The sequence below is a fragment of the Varanus komodoensis genome, unplaced genomic scaffold (genome assembly GCF_004798865.1).
Source record: "Varanus komodoensis strain SLA01 unplaced genomic scaffold, ASM479886v1 scaffold11, whole genome shotgun sequence".
Lineage (NCBI taxonomy): Eukaryota > Metazoa > Chordata > Lepidosauria > Squamata > Varanidae > Varanus > Varanus komodoensis.
Genome location: NW_025335317.1, coordinates 33,896,567 through 33,912,596, shown reverse-complemented (window position 1 = coordinate 33,912,596; position 16,030 = coordinate 33,896,567). Strand labels below are relative to the sequence as shown.

At 50.6% G+C, this 16,030-nt stretch overlaps 1 protein-coding gene across 4 annotated transcripts in view; it reads left to right on the top strand.

The window, feature by feature from the left end:
* Positions 1-16,030, top strand: part of SPATA20 (spermatogenesis associated 20) — a 40,648-nt gene that overhangs the window by 19,852 nt on the left and 4,766 nt on the right. For all 4 annotated transcript variants that reach the window (XM_044419988.1, XM_044419990.1, XM_044419989.1 and 1 more), the window contains 3 exons: positions 1,168-1,376; positions 4,083-4,282; positions 5,350-5,430. In XM_044419988.1, coding sequence (XP_044275923.1) covers positions 1,168-1,376; positions 4,083-4,282; positions 5,350-5,430 — 490 coding nt within the window. The remainder of the gene's footprint in view (positions 1-1,167; positions 1,377-4,082; positions 4,283-5,349; positions 5,431-16,030) is intronic.

Here is a 16,030-nt window from a genome sequence, read left to right as displayed (position 1 = left end):
CTTAATGCTAGTGAGAGCTCTACAGCTGCCTCTTCCGTGTCGGGTCAAACTTTGCTTAAATAACTTAGGAATGTTAAGTGGTGGGAGAAAGGATGGAGGGAGGACCTGATGGCAGGGGCAGAGGAAGGTATCGGGAGGCAGCTTTTTAGGTTAAACTGACGTTTACAGCCTACTTTTTCAAGCAGGAATGCTCTGCTCCTGAGCTAACACCAGTAGTAAACTACTTCACTTATGCAGTGTTTGCATGGCTACTTTGGTGGCACTTGAAGTACTACTGTTCCTTTTTACCCCCACGTTTGGAAGAATATATTGGTCCTTGCCTTAAGTCAGAGTCTGTGGAGGTCTCTGTCTTTGAAAAGCGTGTCGCTACTTCACTCTTTCTGCCTAGAAAAGCAGAAACTCCTGCACTGTATCCTGCAGCTGCCCATTCTCTTTCAAGCAGCCCACAAGAAAGAAGAGTCAACTAATTCTTTCTTTCTTTATTTTTGAATATTAGACACTGCTTTTCCATTAAAAAGCCTCACAGCATCCAAAATTTATTAAACAGGATGGCTTTGTCCAGCATCAGACCCTGCACAGCTAGTTTCTGATGTTGGTGGAGGTCAGTTTCCAGAACAAACCCTGTTGCTCTCCCAAATCTCATTTTTACCATGACTTGAGAGAGAGCGAGCACCAAAATTGCAAGAGCCAAAGAGACAGATGTTCTACCTAGATATTGGAGGATGTATCCTTCTCTGTTGTTGGACTACATGTTGAACCAACCAGTCAATATACAGGAGCTTTTTCCAGATAGTTGACGATCCAGTGGGTGGGGACCCTGTCCTTCTGTAGGGCACATATGGAAGTTCTAATCCAGCACATCTGGAGGGCAGCACTTTGGAGAAGGCAGCTTGAACTCATGAACTCCATTTGTTTGTTTGTTTGTTTGTTTGTTTGAACATTTCTATGCCGCCCCTTGCCGAAGCCTCGGGGCGGCTTACAACACAATAAAATACAATAAAATACAAAAATAACAATATAAAATTAAAATTAACAATATAAAATAAATAAAAAATATAAAAGATATAAAAGAAGTTAAAAGAAAAGAAAAGAAAAGAAAAGAAAAGAAAAGAAAAGAAGTCGCCCTGGCCAGATAAAATGACCGTTTTATGACCGCGTTTCTTGCAGTTCAGTCCCCGTCCAGGGTTTCCTTGAGGATTATGTCTTCGTGATCCAAGCACTCTTCGATCTTTATGAGGCCTCGCTGGATTCGAGCTGGTTGGAGTGGGCTGTGCAGCTGCAGCACAAGCAGGACGAACTCTTCTGGGACCCAAAGGGCTTTGCCTACTTCTCCACGGTGGCTGCCGACCCTTCCTTGCTTCTGCGCATGAAGGATGGTACGCGTCCCTCAGAGGCAGGAGTGTTGGGCATCCGGGACTGGGAGCAGGGGGCAGCTTTAGCAAAGCTTCCTGTTTCAGTGCCACGCTATGTACTAGATTCAGGCATGCAACAGACTTTTGTGCCAAGTAACTGCTGGATGCGGAGATGCCTAGTGGCCCCTAGTGGGCACTGGTCTCTTGGTCCATGGGACCTGCGAACAGGCTCCTGTGCTGGTGCTTCGGGATCCTGCAGGGTTGCTTCTGAGACTGGCTCAGAAACAAACTCCCGGGGTTCCCAAAAGCCCACCTCAAAGAGGCAGCGCGCTTGCAGGATCCCTGATCTTGCTGGGATCAGGGTCTGCCTGAGAGGGCTCCCTGGATTCCCACCAGTTCCCGAAAGTACTCTTCCCATCACCTGTATTTAGCTCCAAGCAGGGAGGCCTCAATAGCAGGCTGAGGGGCGAAGGAAGCCTTTCCCTGGGCTGCTGGGAAGCCTGCAAGGCTCACACACTGCTCCTCTTTCCTCCCCTCCTGCTTGCCACTACTGATTTTGCTACCCTCCCATGCTTGGAGCTACGCAGGGAGAGCCACCGTCTTGATGGGCAGTTCAGGTTCCCTAGATGGCCATGTCCTCTTCCCCAGGAACAGACTGGCTGGTTTCTGATTTTTAGGTTGAACAGGTCTCTTCATTTCCCAAGCCAGCCCAAGAACTGCCAGTTTCAATTACTCTGAAATTCAGTGTCCACAGCAGGTCTGGTCCAGTGCCAAAGAGCACTGGTCTAAGAAATGGGTTGGCTAATAGGTTGAGGTTGAGTGGCGGACTGAAGGCAGGGCAGTGCGTTGGAAGGGAAGGAGAAGTTCTTCACCTGCTCCACTGTCACCCCAGAAATAGTCATGCTCCCCAGTCTTGAGGCCTTGAGCCATCCACCACATCCATCGCTGAGAGCAGGCGCCTGGTTCCCCGTTGCTCTTCTGCAGCCACAGGCACTGGGGAGAGATGTGGAAGCGCTGGCACTTTTTGCCACCCACATCAACCAACACATGCTTTGCATCTTTCTGCAACTGAATGGTTATTAAACCCAGAGGTCCCTGCCTGTAAGAAAGATGTCCTGAATGTTTTCCACCCAAGTTTTTTCCAGAGGGAAAATTGTATTGAAGAAAAGCATCAGTGGATGGATTTTCCTTATGAAGAACAACTGTTCTTTATTATTTATTTTTATTTATTAACAATATTTATACCCCGTCCTTTATGAGACATCCCAGGAGGGCTTACCACAATAAATAGCAACAACAACAAATCTTCTGTAAAGATTTGCACAGCAAATCATGGCTCAAAGGAGTTGTTTTGTGTGTTGCTCAGGGCAGTGGTTCAAGCTCCCAGGCATGCCCACGGGCCTGATAGAGTTGGAGAGCCGTTGCCCTTGGTGAGGTCTGTAGGTGTGGACCAGAGCACACTAGGTGCCCTCCAGGAGGGAAATGCTGGTGGGCCCTTTCCCAGCATGCTCCTCTCTTTCTCCACGCGGTGTCGCTGCAAGGGCCATCTTTTGAGGTGAATGTGTGGCGTCCGGCCGTTGGGAGAGGCCTGCCCAATCCCCAGCACCTCCCCTGCTCCAGTTTCCAGGCTTGACAGACGCAAGTGCCAGGATTGCTTGAGCCTGGCGTGAGGGCCCGCTGTGGGGACGTGAAGCGGGCAAGCTTCTCTTCTGGCTGAAGCAGACTGGCACACACGTGCTGGGGAGGCGGGCGGGTCTGGCTCTTCAGCAGGCCTGCCTTGCATGTGCATTTGTCACATGCGGTGCTTTAGGTCACATGAGCACATTCACAGCTTACAGGCTGTCAGGGTTTGACACTGAGTAGAATGCTGTGCTTTGCAGGAGGTTAGTATATGTACATGTGGTATGATGCTCTTTGACTCTTGGCGCGGTTGGGTGAGCTGCTTGGGAGCAGTTGGATGATAACAGAGAGAGATACGGGAGAGCATACAATTCAGGTCGAGAAGCAACTTTCTAACTTGGGCCATGATCCCTGGGTCCTGTCTTAGTCTTGTTTCCTGAGAAGTGAGCCTCTTTGAGTTTAGTAGGACTTATCCCCATATCTGTGCATAGGATTGCAGCTTTATTGATATCTAGGCACCATGGGTTTTGGAAAGAAAACTTGTGGATGCAAGTTACATGAAATATTTCCAAGTCAAGATGCCAACCTAAGATGCCATGGCCATGGGCAGGTGATCTTTGCCCTTGATGTTGTATGAATTTGCGGGGGGCAGGGGAATATGTCCCCTTGGTAGCAGAACAGGTGCTCCTGAACCTCAGTCTTCCCAGTGGGCAGCAGAGTATTCTTCCCTGTCCTCAAGGGAAGACAAGTCAGCCCTTTATTCTGGGCCCTTCTAGCTGGAGGATGTAGTCCTACTATTGCCATTGGTCTTGGAAGTTCTGTTGAACATTCGTCCTCTGTCTTCAGGTGAGGACCCTTTAATGGGCCAGTCTGTTTTTCCAGGACTGGTCAGCCTACATATGGCTTGGCTTTAGCTCCCTGCTGAGATAGCATCCTCCTATTGTCCCAGCAGGAGGGCGTTCTAGCCAACAGGAACCACTTGGAGCTATCTAAGGTCTTACTTGCTTCTTTCCTTGTTCTGACTGCTATCAGATGCCACTAGTTTCTCTTGTGAGACTCAAAGGACCACAGAACAGGACACTGACTGTTGGTTGTTTTACCCACTTTTAGATCAAGATGGTGCCGAGCCCAGTCCCAACTCCGTGGCTGCCACTAATTTGCTCCGGGCGGCCAGCTACACCGGCCACAAGGAATGGGTGAAGAAGGCTGGGCAGCTGTTGGCTGCCTTCTCAGAGAGGCTGCTGAAGATCCCCGTGGTTCTCCCAGAGATGGCCCGAGCCACTGCAGCCTTCCACCTGACACTCAAGCAGGTATTTTTGTGGGTTCAGTTCTCTTTCTTCATGTGGAGCCCTGAGACGGACAATGCTGCATGTGAGATGTTGACTTTAGATTGTTAAAAGAAGACGAGAAGCAAGGATGGGAGTTGCCATCTGTAGAGTTATTAGATCTCCATCTCTCTCAGTGATTTTCTTTACAGTTTTAATTGCTTTATCATCTTATGGTGACACCACTGGCACAGTGCCTTTGGGACCTTCTCATTCTCTGCTTCTGTTACCCAGAGCAAGAGTGCAGAACCTCAAGCCTGGAGGCTGCATCTGGCTTTCCAGGGTGCTCACTAGCCCTCACGGCTTCTCCAGAGTACCACAATCCCTTTTCCTGTGCAATCAATCATTTGGTGGTTTCCCCGATTCTGCCCCCTGATCCATTGTAAAAGTTTGAAATGCTTCTCTTAGGGCTTGGTGATGGGCATGACGGGCCTTAAGCCGAAGCATGCTGATATTTTGTCCCTGCCCCTTGGCTCCCTCTTGCTGCGTGTCCACAGTTGAATTTGGCCCCCAGGTTGAAAGAGGTTCGCCACCGATGGCTGGGAAGGTGACAGAACATGCCATTCCTTCGTGAGCTGCTAAAACGGTTCCAGAACTGGCATTCAGGATCCTGAGTTTGCCTCTACCCTTTGCATGTCCCCGACCTGCAGAGTGGTCGGTGGATATTCTTGAAGTGAGAGTCCTACAGGCCACCTGCAAGGCGGAGGAGAGGGCTGCCTCCCATTTGCGGTGGCGGAAGGTTGCCATTGTGGTTTTAGTATTTAGTATTCAGCCTTGCCTGAAGGGGAAGGGAGGGGCAGAGTTCCTTGATCTTTCCTAATAAGGGCATGTAATGGATCTGGTTCAGTCAATGAAGAAGCTCAACAGGTTCAGTCCAGAAAGGGCGCAGGCTCCTTGTGTGCACACGCTGAATCCCCTCTCGCATTCAGGCAGAATTTGGCTGGAACATTTCTCCCTTTGTTGAACTTTGCCTCTCTGGAAGGTTCTGGTTGTGTTTTGCTCTTTCTGGAAGACTCAAATTATGTCCCCCTTCTCTCTTATTCCCCGACCAGGTTGTTATCTGTGGTGATCCCACAGGAGAAGACACCAGAGAGCTGCTGCACTGTTACTATTCTACCTACACACCTCACAGGGTAAGCCCCACGCACGAGCACCAGGTCCTCCAGGCAGCAGGCACCACAAGGTCAGGCCTGAGGAGCAAACTGATGGATGGCTAGAGAAAGGCCGTGCCAGTAAAGGCAGGTATTCGCAGAGGACTGGGCAGAGGAGGCAGAAGCTCACATACATGGTGGCTTTTGTGCAAGGCTCATTTCCAAACAGACAGTCCTGGCAGCGGTGGGGGGTCGGGGGGGGGCAGTTGAATGAGGAGATCAGGGCACACCAAGAACTGGAGGCAGGCTCAAGATCTCAGGGATCAAGTAGGCATGCCAGGAATTGCCGGGAGATGCTGCTTGTGTTTCCTTGCTCAGTGGCGAGTTTTTTGTGGATGGGCAACTCTTCTTGTTGGCTAAAAAAAGGAGAGGTGATAGTGGGACAGTCCTATAAAGGTCTAGTTCTCTAGGTTGCCAACTAGAGGAGTAAGCAAGAGCCAACGCATGGAAAAGGATCGACACGTTCTGCTACTAGCGTGACATACAGCTAAGCGTAGTCTCTCTTGTATCCCTGGGGTAAGTGTGTGTGGCCCTTATTCAGATCAGGATCACTGCTGGCCTGGAGGGGAGGGTTTACCCTTCCCCACTTTCCCCCATGCAATTCCCCTCCCCATGGGGGCACTGTGTTAACAGAGAAGAGGAACAGAGCCTCCATGTGAAATGTTGGAGATTTTTTTCTTTCTTCAGCCCACCCACAAGTGGGGAGAGTTTGATGGGAATCGGTGCTGGTCCGGAAGGTCTGATTCCACCCTTCTGGGGCATGGTGGTCCTAGTCTGAGTCGAGGCCATGTACATGTATTTGTGTGCATGCCCATGTGCGTGCATGCACATCTATATCGCCTTGGTTCTATGCTCCATGTTGCAGTCTTGTGTTGCTTGACCCCGAGGCTGGCTTCTTGGCCTGGGCGCCCACCAGTGCTGCTCCTGCAGACCCACCTCTGAGGTGGAAAGCCCCTCCTGACACCCTGAAGGGGCTCTCCTTCCCTTTGTGGGAGACATTCCCTTTCTCGAGCATTCCCTTCCCTTCTGGCTTCCTCTCTTCCTCTTTTCCAAGGTGAAGGCTACAGCATCCCAGTGGGTGGGTCTCTGTGTCTAGCGAAAGCAATCCCAGCATCTTTCTCTTTTGAGCCCCTTCCTGGGAAATGGATGGTTCCGGAAGTTGCTCTCGAGCTCGTCTCTTCCTGCACAGGGCTCTCAACTCTCCCTCCCCTTTTGGGAGAAGCACTTGTTACGATGAATGGTGTTTGCCCAGCTGCCACCCTTGGACTGGCGAAGAATCTGCGTTTGTGGAGCTGACACAGATTCCATGTGGAAATGCTCTGTTTTCTGAGCAAAGCGAACTGTCTGGGTGACTGCAGGGAAAATGTTGACTGCAGCGTTTATTGAGCCCCTCTAGAGAGAAAGGGTGAGAGCTGCAGTTCAAATGCATCAGGCTAGGGGCTTACTCTGCATCAGCTTGTTGATCTAATTGTGGTTTGTATTAGCCAGGATCTGTCAGTTTTTCACTTCCTGCTGCACGTTTGCCACTGCACTGATTCCTTCTGTGCCAAAGAAAGAAAAGAAAAAGTTCAAATTTGGCTTGAAGGAATCTCTCCTCTGTATATTCTGTATATTGTCTGATTTGTCTGGAATGCAATAGCTGGCGTTTCTTATCATTCATTTTATTTTGCCAGCGATCTGTAGCAGGGGCAAGAGGAGGTGGTAAAGGCAAGAGGAGGTAGTAAAGGTAGTAAAGCTATTTGGGGTGATGCAGATGGGGTGGGATGGGAAGAGAAGCTGAGATCTGCCGAAAGGAAAGCGTTGAGTAGCTGGGTATTTTCAAGAGCCCCTCGTGTATCGAACTCTGTGTATGTGTGGAAAGGCATGTCCTGTTTCTTGGCTTCATAGGAGCTTTGCGCTCGGATATTCATTGTACTGAAATCCTCGCTGCAGTTCTGAAGCCTGGCACTTGTTCTCAAGGACTGGGTGGCATTTTCAGCAGAGTGCATCCCGCCACATCGCACAGGCTTCGAGGGAGCTGGTAATCCTCGGCAGTGAAGCGCCTGGAGAAATTATAGCTCGGAGAGGCATTGCAGCTGCCAGGCATATTTTGGAACTGGCACGCATATATGGGGGAATTAAATACGAGGCTTGCAAGGTTAGGCAGTTTGGCCCCCCGTGGGGCTTTCTGGCCAGTAGCACTGAGCTCCCCTGGCACAGGCAAGCAAGATGGAGTGAGTGGATGGGCAGCAATCCCGAAACTTTTGCACAGTGTGCTTTTCCATGAGGAATTGCAGACTAAGGGAGCATTGTATTTTGGATTCCTGATGCCTGAATCCTACTGGAGGATCGCCCACAGGCAGGCACCTTCCAGCATCCCTGTATGGCTTGGATGTTTTCTGCTAATTGTGGAAGTTTCTCCTGCCTCCTTTAAATATGTTGAGCCAGTCCCCAGAGCAAGAGCGGACAACTTGCAGCCTTCTGGATCCTTTGGCCTAGGACTCCCATGTTCCCCCACCATGGGTGATGGGAGTGGAGGCTCTCCGGATGCTTTGGCCCGCAAGTTGCCTCCCCTTGCCCTAGCACTGGCTGTCCTGTCAGTTTAGTGTCCCTGAGTGTTGGTCCTTCCCTCTAGAGAGAAGCAGCATTCCTGGGGGTTCTCCCAAAGGCCTGGCTGTGGGGAGGGAGAGGCTGCAGTTGCTCAGCTTGTCTGGCTGCTGGAGAGGGGGTCTCTTGGAAGGCAGTGTGTGTTCGCAGCGTGGCGGCTGCCTCCCTCGGAAGCTGTGTCGCTTGGTAGGCTGCCTCCACCTGCCATTGGCTCTCAGCTTGCTTACTGGAGAGGAGGCCCAGTTGATTGAAGCTGGGAGGGAGAATGAGGGAGGAAGCCGGTGGCTGAGGATGCCTCTCCGAAGTATATCGCCAAAGGTCTGGGCTCCGCAAGCAAGCTGCAGGAGCCCATGGCCCTGCCTGTTCGGGTCCCGTCGTGTCAGTCAGACAGATCTATTCATGGCATTGGAGGCATGTCCTTCCAAGGCACTGTGTCAGGAGCCTTTGCACCCCACCTCCGTGCGGAGCAGTATCCTGACAAACATGCTTTTGCTCCTTTCTCTGGGGCTGCCTTGCATGTGTGTGTCAAAATTTTCAGCAGGCAGGAGAATGAAGTTTAAGGTGCGTCTGTAGCTGGTGAACCACCCACCTTTCTGGTTGCTGTCTCATTGAGATCAAGACCCATTACTAGTGCAAACAGGTCAAATCAGCCCCCATTGAAGGGAGAACTTCATCCGGCTTCTTCTTGTGCCAGCTGTACTCTCTCAGCCTAATCTACCTCTTGGGCTTGGTGTGAGGATAAAGCAGGATAAGCTTTGAAGTGTGTGTGTGTGGTGGGGGGAGAGTGGAAGAGAGAGAGATCAGAACTCGCCTACACTGTGTTGCAACTGGAACTTTTCTCCTGAGTCCACCTGGGATGTGTGTGGGAGGGATCCTTCTTGTAGGGCCGGCCTGGCTAACCCTTCCCATCACCATCCAGGGTGGGCCTGATAAAAATTCTCCCTCATCCCAGTGTAACAGAGAAGATCTGTTAAACACCTTTGCTAGCGCCCCCACCGATGTTGTATGCGGCTAGGCCTTAAGAATGCTGCACTGGACTAGATCTGCAAGGGTTTGGCAGGAGCTGTCCAGCTGGAAGGAAGGTGGGGCTTGCAGCAGCTGCTCTGGTGATGAAGGTTGCGCCTGCAAGCATCCGCTGGGTGGAGGGTGTACATCTGGCAGCTTCTGGACGTGCTTCAGCAGTGCCCTGCCCCGTACCTGGAGGTGCCTGCTGCTCCTTCGGTACCTGCGTCCCTCGCCGCTTCACCCCCATCTCCCTCTCCCTGTCTCCCCCTGCCTCTCGTAGTGGAATAAAGGCAGTGACCCACTTTGCAACTCTCGAAAGCACCGTGTTGGCAGCGGGGAGTCGCCTCTGCTGGTGCCGGCGTTAATGAATTACTCTGCTCCCAACAGCTATATCAGCTTTTTTGTTCTCTGCAACCTAGACATGTTCTAGGGAGTGCCTCCCCCCCACCCCCCCAGTAAACCAGCCTGGAGAAGGGAGCATGATCAAATCAAACAGCATGGAAATTAAATTCCATTCTCACAGTTTAATTCAATTTTCTCTTAACTGCAGCAAGGAGCTTGGGAAGAAAAGCTGTGATTGTCAAAAAGGAAAAAATAAAAGATGGTCACGGAAGAGGTCTAGGATGGCTAGGAACTTGGGGGCAGTGGAATGAGGAGGCTGTGATAAGTTGGTGCCTGGAATTCTCTCCCTATTTCTCTGGTCTAAAATCAGTAACTAGAAGGAAATCCCTGTACTTCTTTTCAAGACCTGTGAGTTTACACCACTAGCCTCATTACTCCTTTGGCTGAATGCATCTCCAACATGTTGCCACCATCTGCTGGCCATTTAGAGGAGCAGCGGGCATGGCTTGGCAGTGAAGGAAACCTCAAGCTGGGATCTGCCAGAAGTGACCAACAGGAATGGGTTAGTCCTGTCGTTCCCCTTGATTGACAAGCCGCATTGCTGCCGGCATCTATAACGAGGTGCTGAACTCATGTAGCACTGAGGCGTTCCTATCACTTTCGCAAGGTTAAGAATGAAGCTTGGACTGTAGCAGGTCATTCCTATTGCTTATGTGTGTGGGGAAGGTATGTGTAGATCCAAGCCTCTGCAGCAGGGGTGCAGAACTTCAAGGCCATGGGCCTAACGTGGCTTTCTGGGGCTCCCCATATGGCCAGGCCACCCTTCGTCTGATCACAGATCATTCCCTGTTTCCCCAGTCCCTGCTCCTCCTCTCCAATTTTAAAAGGTTGAATGCCTTTTCTAAGGCTTAATGACTCACAGTAAGGGTTTTAAGATACAATAGGCTGGTCTTTTGACCTTCCTCCTTTGTCTCTGGACCTCAGACCATTTCCATCAGAGGTCCAGCATCCATGCATTAAAGGGACAAATGGATTATACCACGTGGAGTAGTGGTGACTGCCATTCCGCTTGCCTTTGTCATGGGACTGGTATAGGTGCCCATCCTGTGCACCTCGGAGTCAGCCAGCTGGTCACAGACCTGAATCCGCTGTCTCTTGGCACTGTGCTCTCCTGCAGTGGACGCAAGAGCACCCCCCCCCCCGCCCCCTCTTTCGGCGGCCCCCCCCCCCCCCGCTTGCACGTGCCCAGATTGGCTCCACTAATGCAGTCACTATTGCCCACAGAGGATGCTCCCCCCACCGCCACTCTGTTCCCGTCTTCTTGTAGCAACTTGCTGAAGCACAGTCAACATCGTAGCACGAGGAAAGAGAGAACCAGGCCATGGATTCCTTCAGGGGAAGAGCAATCTAGTTCTAAGTAATCGGGGTAAAGGCTTGGCTCAGAATGGAATCCCAGGACATTTTTGCACATTGCACACCCAGCCCTTCACCTGGGCTTTTGGTGCTGCTTTCGTGTTGTGGAAATTCAGTAAGTGAAGGACACGGAACAATAGCAGGGTGTCAGGCACTGTACGTTGCTAACTACCCATGTGCCGCGCTTCACGCACAAACAGTGGAAATAAATACACAAAGTTTTGAGGAATGTGATGGAATTCAGGAGCAGTGCCAGAGCACATAAAAAATCCAGTTGGACAACTGGAGCAAAAGAGGAGCTGGTCTGAGAGTACGTGAGCCGGGGGGTAGATGCTTAACGAAGGCCAGGCAGTGGCGATTTTCACTGCCAAGCCTGTGGGCCAGACGGGTGGATGGGCCTTTCTGAGGCGAGGCACATCACACGAAGAGGCCGTGACGTGGTGCCATTGGCTGCCTGGCTTTGGAAGAGCCCAAACCCTGAATGGCACCCAGGCCTGCTGTGCACAAAAGGAGATGTCTTCATTCCATTTCCTCTTTGCAGCTCCTGTTTTCCATCCATTGATCTTCTCTCCTGTAGGTGATGAAACAGCCCTGACTCACTTTCTCTGGAGATGGGCTTGCTGAGCAGACAAGCCAAATAGCAAGGCTTCTCTAAAGAAAACATCAACCACGTCACTTGACATTCCTCTTCGCACTGTGGGGGGGAAATGCTGGTAGCAAAACCTGCCAGGGTGCACCTAATTAATTTGGTCATTCCAGTAATTAATTCCTCACAGAACCATGTAGAGACATTCTGCATGGAGTGAAGAGAAGAAAACAAAACAACATTTTAAGGTAGAAAGAGAAGGCAGCTTTACTTCATGTAGGAAGCATGGAAAACCTGTATTGGGAGCGATTTTTCCTTGCTGAGGCAGCAGGTGAGGACAAAACTACTCGGCACGCCTCTACCCAGTCTCCTGAAAGCTGACTGCTGTGTCTCTGTAAATTGAGGCCAGGGGGGCATATTTTCTACTCCACGGAGTAGTGGGTGCATAGCTTCTTCCCCACCCTGACACTTCCGTCCCCCACTTTGCAACAAATTGTATTCAGCGGGCCCTAACTTGAGGTTGAGAAATAGCAGCCCAAAACTGAAGACACAAACCTGTGTACTTTGACCCAGAGATGTTGGCCAAGAATGCTGTGATCTTACATTTTGATGGCTGAGCATAGATGGTTAAGGTGTATATATTTCATACAAAACTATAACAGCAAAAATTGGAATGAAAATGTTATATGTGACCTGGTCACTTCTAGAGCTTGAGAAGAATATACATTCTGTATGTTCAAAATAATTTTTTGCATGATTGCATAGTACCAATGCAGATAAAACATGTTTGTCAAGTCAACTACATCCTTTGCTGACATGATGGACTAGAACTCTCTTTTACCTGGTTGTGTTGACATGTCCCAGTTGGTCTGATGGCTACAAGTAATACGGAGCAGAGAGGGGCTGAGGGGCTGTTTCTCAAGTTTCCTTTCTCGTGTTGCGCATCCTCCATTTTTCTATTCCGTGAATAGGAAGCAGGGACTCTTGCAGAGCCAGGGGGGAAAGTATGTGACTTTTAAAAGTTCTGAGCCAAAATCTCAGGGGCTACCAGAACTAGAACCCAGAACAATGATGTGCAGTGTGTTGGGCTGAGAACTTTATCTCCCCATGAGTGATAAAATCTTATGCCCTGGACTGACTATGTCCAGTTAAGTTCACCACAGGGCCTTCCTGGACAGGAAGAGCTGCAGCTTGCTTCTTGTTCGGACTGGGGCCTGTCCTGAGAAACAAGGTCCTCCTGCCTCTGGCTTGTTCTGCTGCATCCTTTGACTCCAACTCCCTGGTTGACCTTGTCTCTCTGCAGGGTCCTCAAGGGAGTTGGTGTGAAGCAGTCACACTCACTGGAAGTGCAAGGCAGAATCAGCTCCAGTGATGCAGAGTCAAGTCCAGCTTTGTGGGATGGCAGGGCAGTGCCAGAGCTGGCAGGGTCTCTCAGGACCCTGGACAGATCCAAAGGCCGGCTGGAGCTCACTCAGGAAGTGCTGTTGTCCCAGCAATATGCAAATATTCTCTGTGGCTTCCTGAAGCTGACTGAGCTGGGCCTGCTGTTAACCTCATCCTCTCTGAGAAGTTTTCTCTCTCTTAAAGGGCCTTTGCTTATTTCTGCAGTTGCTACTCCTCTCACAGGGGGGTAGTGAGGACCCCACTGGGGGGATGCCTTTTGGAGCCTGCAGGATCCAGTAAAGTTACGTTCTGTGGCTTGAAATTCTCATGGTACAGATGGTGTTCACTGGAATTCTTCCTCAGCCTTGGACTCCCTCCCTGAGTCAGAGTGGGGGATCAAGGCCAAAAGCTATGACACATCTTCTAGTTCCTGGCTCCCCTCTGACAGCTGCCTACGCCTCAGTCTTGACACAAAGCAGCATACCTTGTTTTTGATGAAATTTGCCTCCCATTTTGGGTCATTTTCAGGTCTCCGTGCAAAAGAAATTCATACTGTGTCTTTGCTGTTCTTATCGGTGCTTTCCCGTTCTTTTCCTCACAGCCCATGGCCTCATTTGCTCTCACTGCCATATAATTCTGCTTCTTGTGGCAGCTGAAGATGGAAGAGACTGGATAATCCCTGTGGATACTCACAAACAAAATTACTAGCCCATCCCAGCCAATCAGATTAATTATCAGTGTGACCGCAAATGAGGCTGGGGCAATGAGGGCTAAAAAGGCGGGAAATGGCACTGAGAAGAAACAGGAGTGAAGGACAGAAAAGGATGATGAGCAGGGTTGAAACGATGTCCATATGCCACTTGAGGGGTGCTTAGTTGAATTGTGCATGCCCCTTCAAAGGAGAGTACCGTATATGGCGGCATATACAGTACCCCTGAAACTGGAAATAGTGAGGCAAAAATCGGGGGTTGTCTTACATGCCAGGTGAAAAAAATTCATATTATATTAATCAGTTTTAAAGGATAGATAGTAACAATTGTATTTACAAGCTCATTTTTAGTAATAATTTAAAAAACTGGCACTGGGGGAGCTCTTCCTGTGCTGTGTTGCAAGCCTTGCATGCAGCTATGGACTCAGTCCCACGCCCACGTGTGGCCCGGGTGCCAGCAGTCCTCGCCAGCCGACCCCAGCCAGCAGCTCCTTTGCAGGCTGTCATCGGCCTCCAGATTGGAGCAGTAACATGAGTATCAGCTAGAATACGGTAACATCACAAGAATCTGGAAGCTTCCGGATGAAATGTACTTGTATACCCTGGCACATAAGAGCCCCTTGAAGCCTGAAAACGGCAAAGCAGAAATTGGGGCCCATATAATGCACTGGATATATGGCAAGCAGCAGAAAAACCGCCCCAGATATTGGCCCCATCTTATATGCAAGCCACTTTATATGCCAGTATACATGGAATTGAAACTGGAGTACCTTCAGTTGTCCTGGCACCTGGGTGTGATGTTTCCCTCACAGCCACAAACTTGGAAGTCCCACTGAGGCATTCTGCCCTGTTCTGGCACAGAGTCAAAGAGCAATGGGGAGAGATGGCGGGAGGACTGGGGCCAGAGCTTGCTTCCTGGTTTATTATTCCCTGCCCTGCTAATGGCCTAAGGGTAATTATGAAGGATTTCATTATCTCCTTTGTCCACTGAGTGCTAATGCTCTGGCTTTCCTTTATCCTGCCTGAGCAAGAGGACCTAAGGGAGGCTGCACAAAACGAATTAATGAATTTCAGGTTGGACATGAATTGGTAATTAATCACTCCTGGAATTCAAGATAAAGCCAACCAGAGTGGATGACAGACCAAAGAAAGAAAGAAAGAAAGAAAAGGGAACGGTGTAAGCAGTGGGGGTGGGGTGGGGGGGGGTGGGGTGGGGGGTGCTGCTCTCTGGTCGAAATGTGTGGGCACAGTGGATGCGGTGCAGGCGCCTTCCTCCTGGCCCTGGGTGAAATGGAGGGGCTGAATGGGAGGGGAGGGGAGGGGGGCGCTGCTGGGGCCGGGAGCACGGGGACTTGCCCACCCAGCAGGGCAGTCGATACTGGCAGTTGTCTCGGGTCAGGCGCCTGATAGTGGATCTGAGGAAAACATAATGGGAGAACAAAGAGGGAGTGGTTGGGTGGCCACTGGGGAGGGACAAGAGCAGCAGAGCTTATAGGGAAATCTTTGGCACACAAGGCGTACGCCCTTGATAGCCGTGGTTTCTGCCTTCCGCAAAAGATGCACCGGGCTGTGTGTAGGGCAGGTGCTGGGTGGAAATGGAGGATGTTTTGATCCGTAGAGCCACTGGTTGCTGGGATAAAGGGAAGGCTTTCTGTGAACATGGGTTGCTGCAACGTGTGCGGTGCCTGACTTTGGGAGTGAAGAGTGTGTGGGCAGACACACTGTGTGGGTTATGTCCTTCCTATGAACCGAGCTGGCATCTTCTATGGCATGTGCTGTCATCCAGTGATGCTGCTTGTGGCTAGGCAGTTATACGCGCGAGTGAAGCAGAGCTTGTGTCTGTTGGTGAGCTCCGTATGACACGCTGGTGGTGTTTGAGGATGTTTCCCAAGGACAATTTTTGCATTTGGGTTCATTCACACAAAAATATAACGCGTGCTTCCTGACTTCCTGCCACTTTCACTCTTTCTAGCCACTTTCCTCAGCTTGAGCTACATGCTTCGCTGCCACTGTCGGGGAGGGAGCATTATGCATGTTCCCCCCTTATTTATTGTCCATCTGACACACAAGGCTCTCTAGCAATCGTTGGATGCTCAGGCTCCAGGGCAGGAAGAAGTTCCTTGGGCAAGAGGAAGGCTGGAAGATGCAATCTGAAGTGATGAAAAGCCGATAGTTCTGGGACCTCTCAGTGATGAGGGCTCAACATGAGGGAAACCAGCAGCTCTTGGAGCTTTAGAACAAGCCGTGCCCCCATAATGTCCCTCTGCCTTCCCAGGCCAGGAGGATTGTGGGCTGCGGTATGGATGCTCCGGTTGGAGCTGTCTGTGGTGCCCCCTCTGGCCAGCATCCCTGGTGACACAGAAGCTGGCTTCTAGGAGAGCTGGCTTCCAGTTCTGGTTCGTTTGGTGGTGCTTCACCCCTACCTCTCCCAGGCACTGATGTGAGGGATGTAATTTCCTGACAGGATGTTTGAGTGCCATTTGTGGAATGCCCTCTGCCTCTTTGATGCATCGCATGTATGTGAGGAGTGAGAATGGGAGTACAGGTTCTCTCCTCCC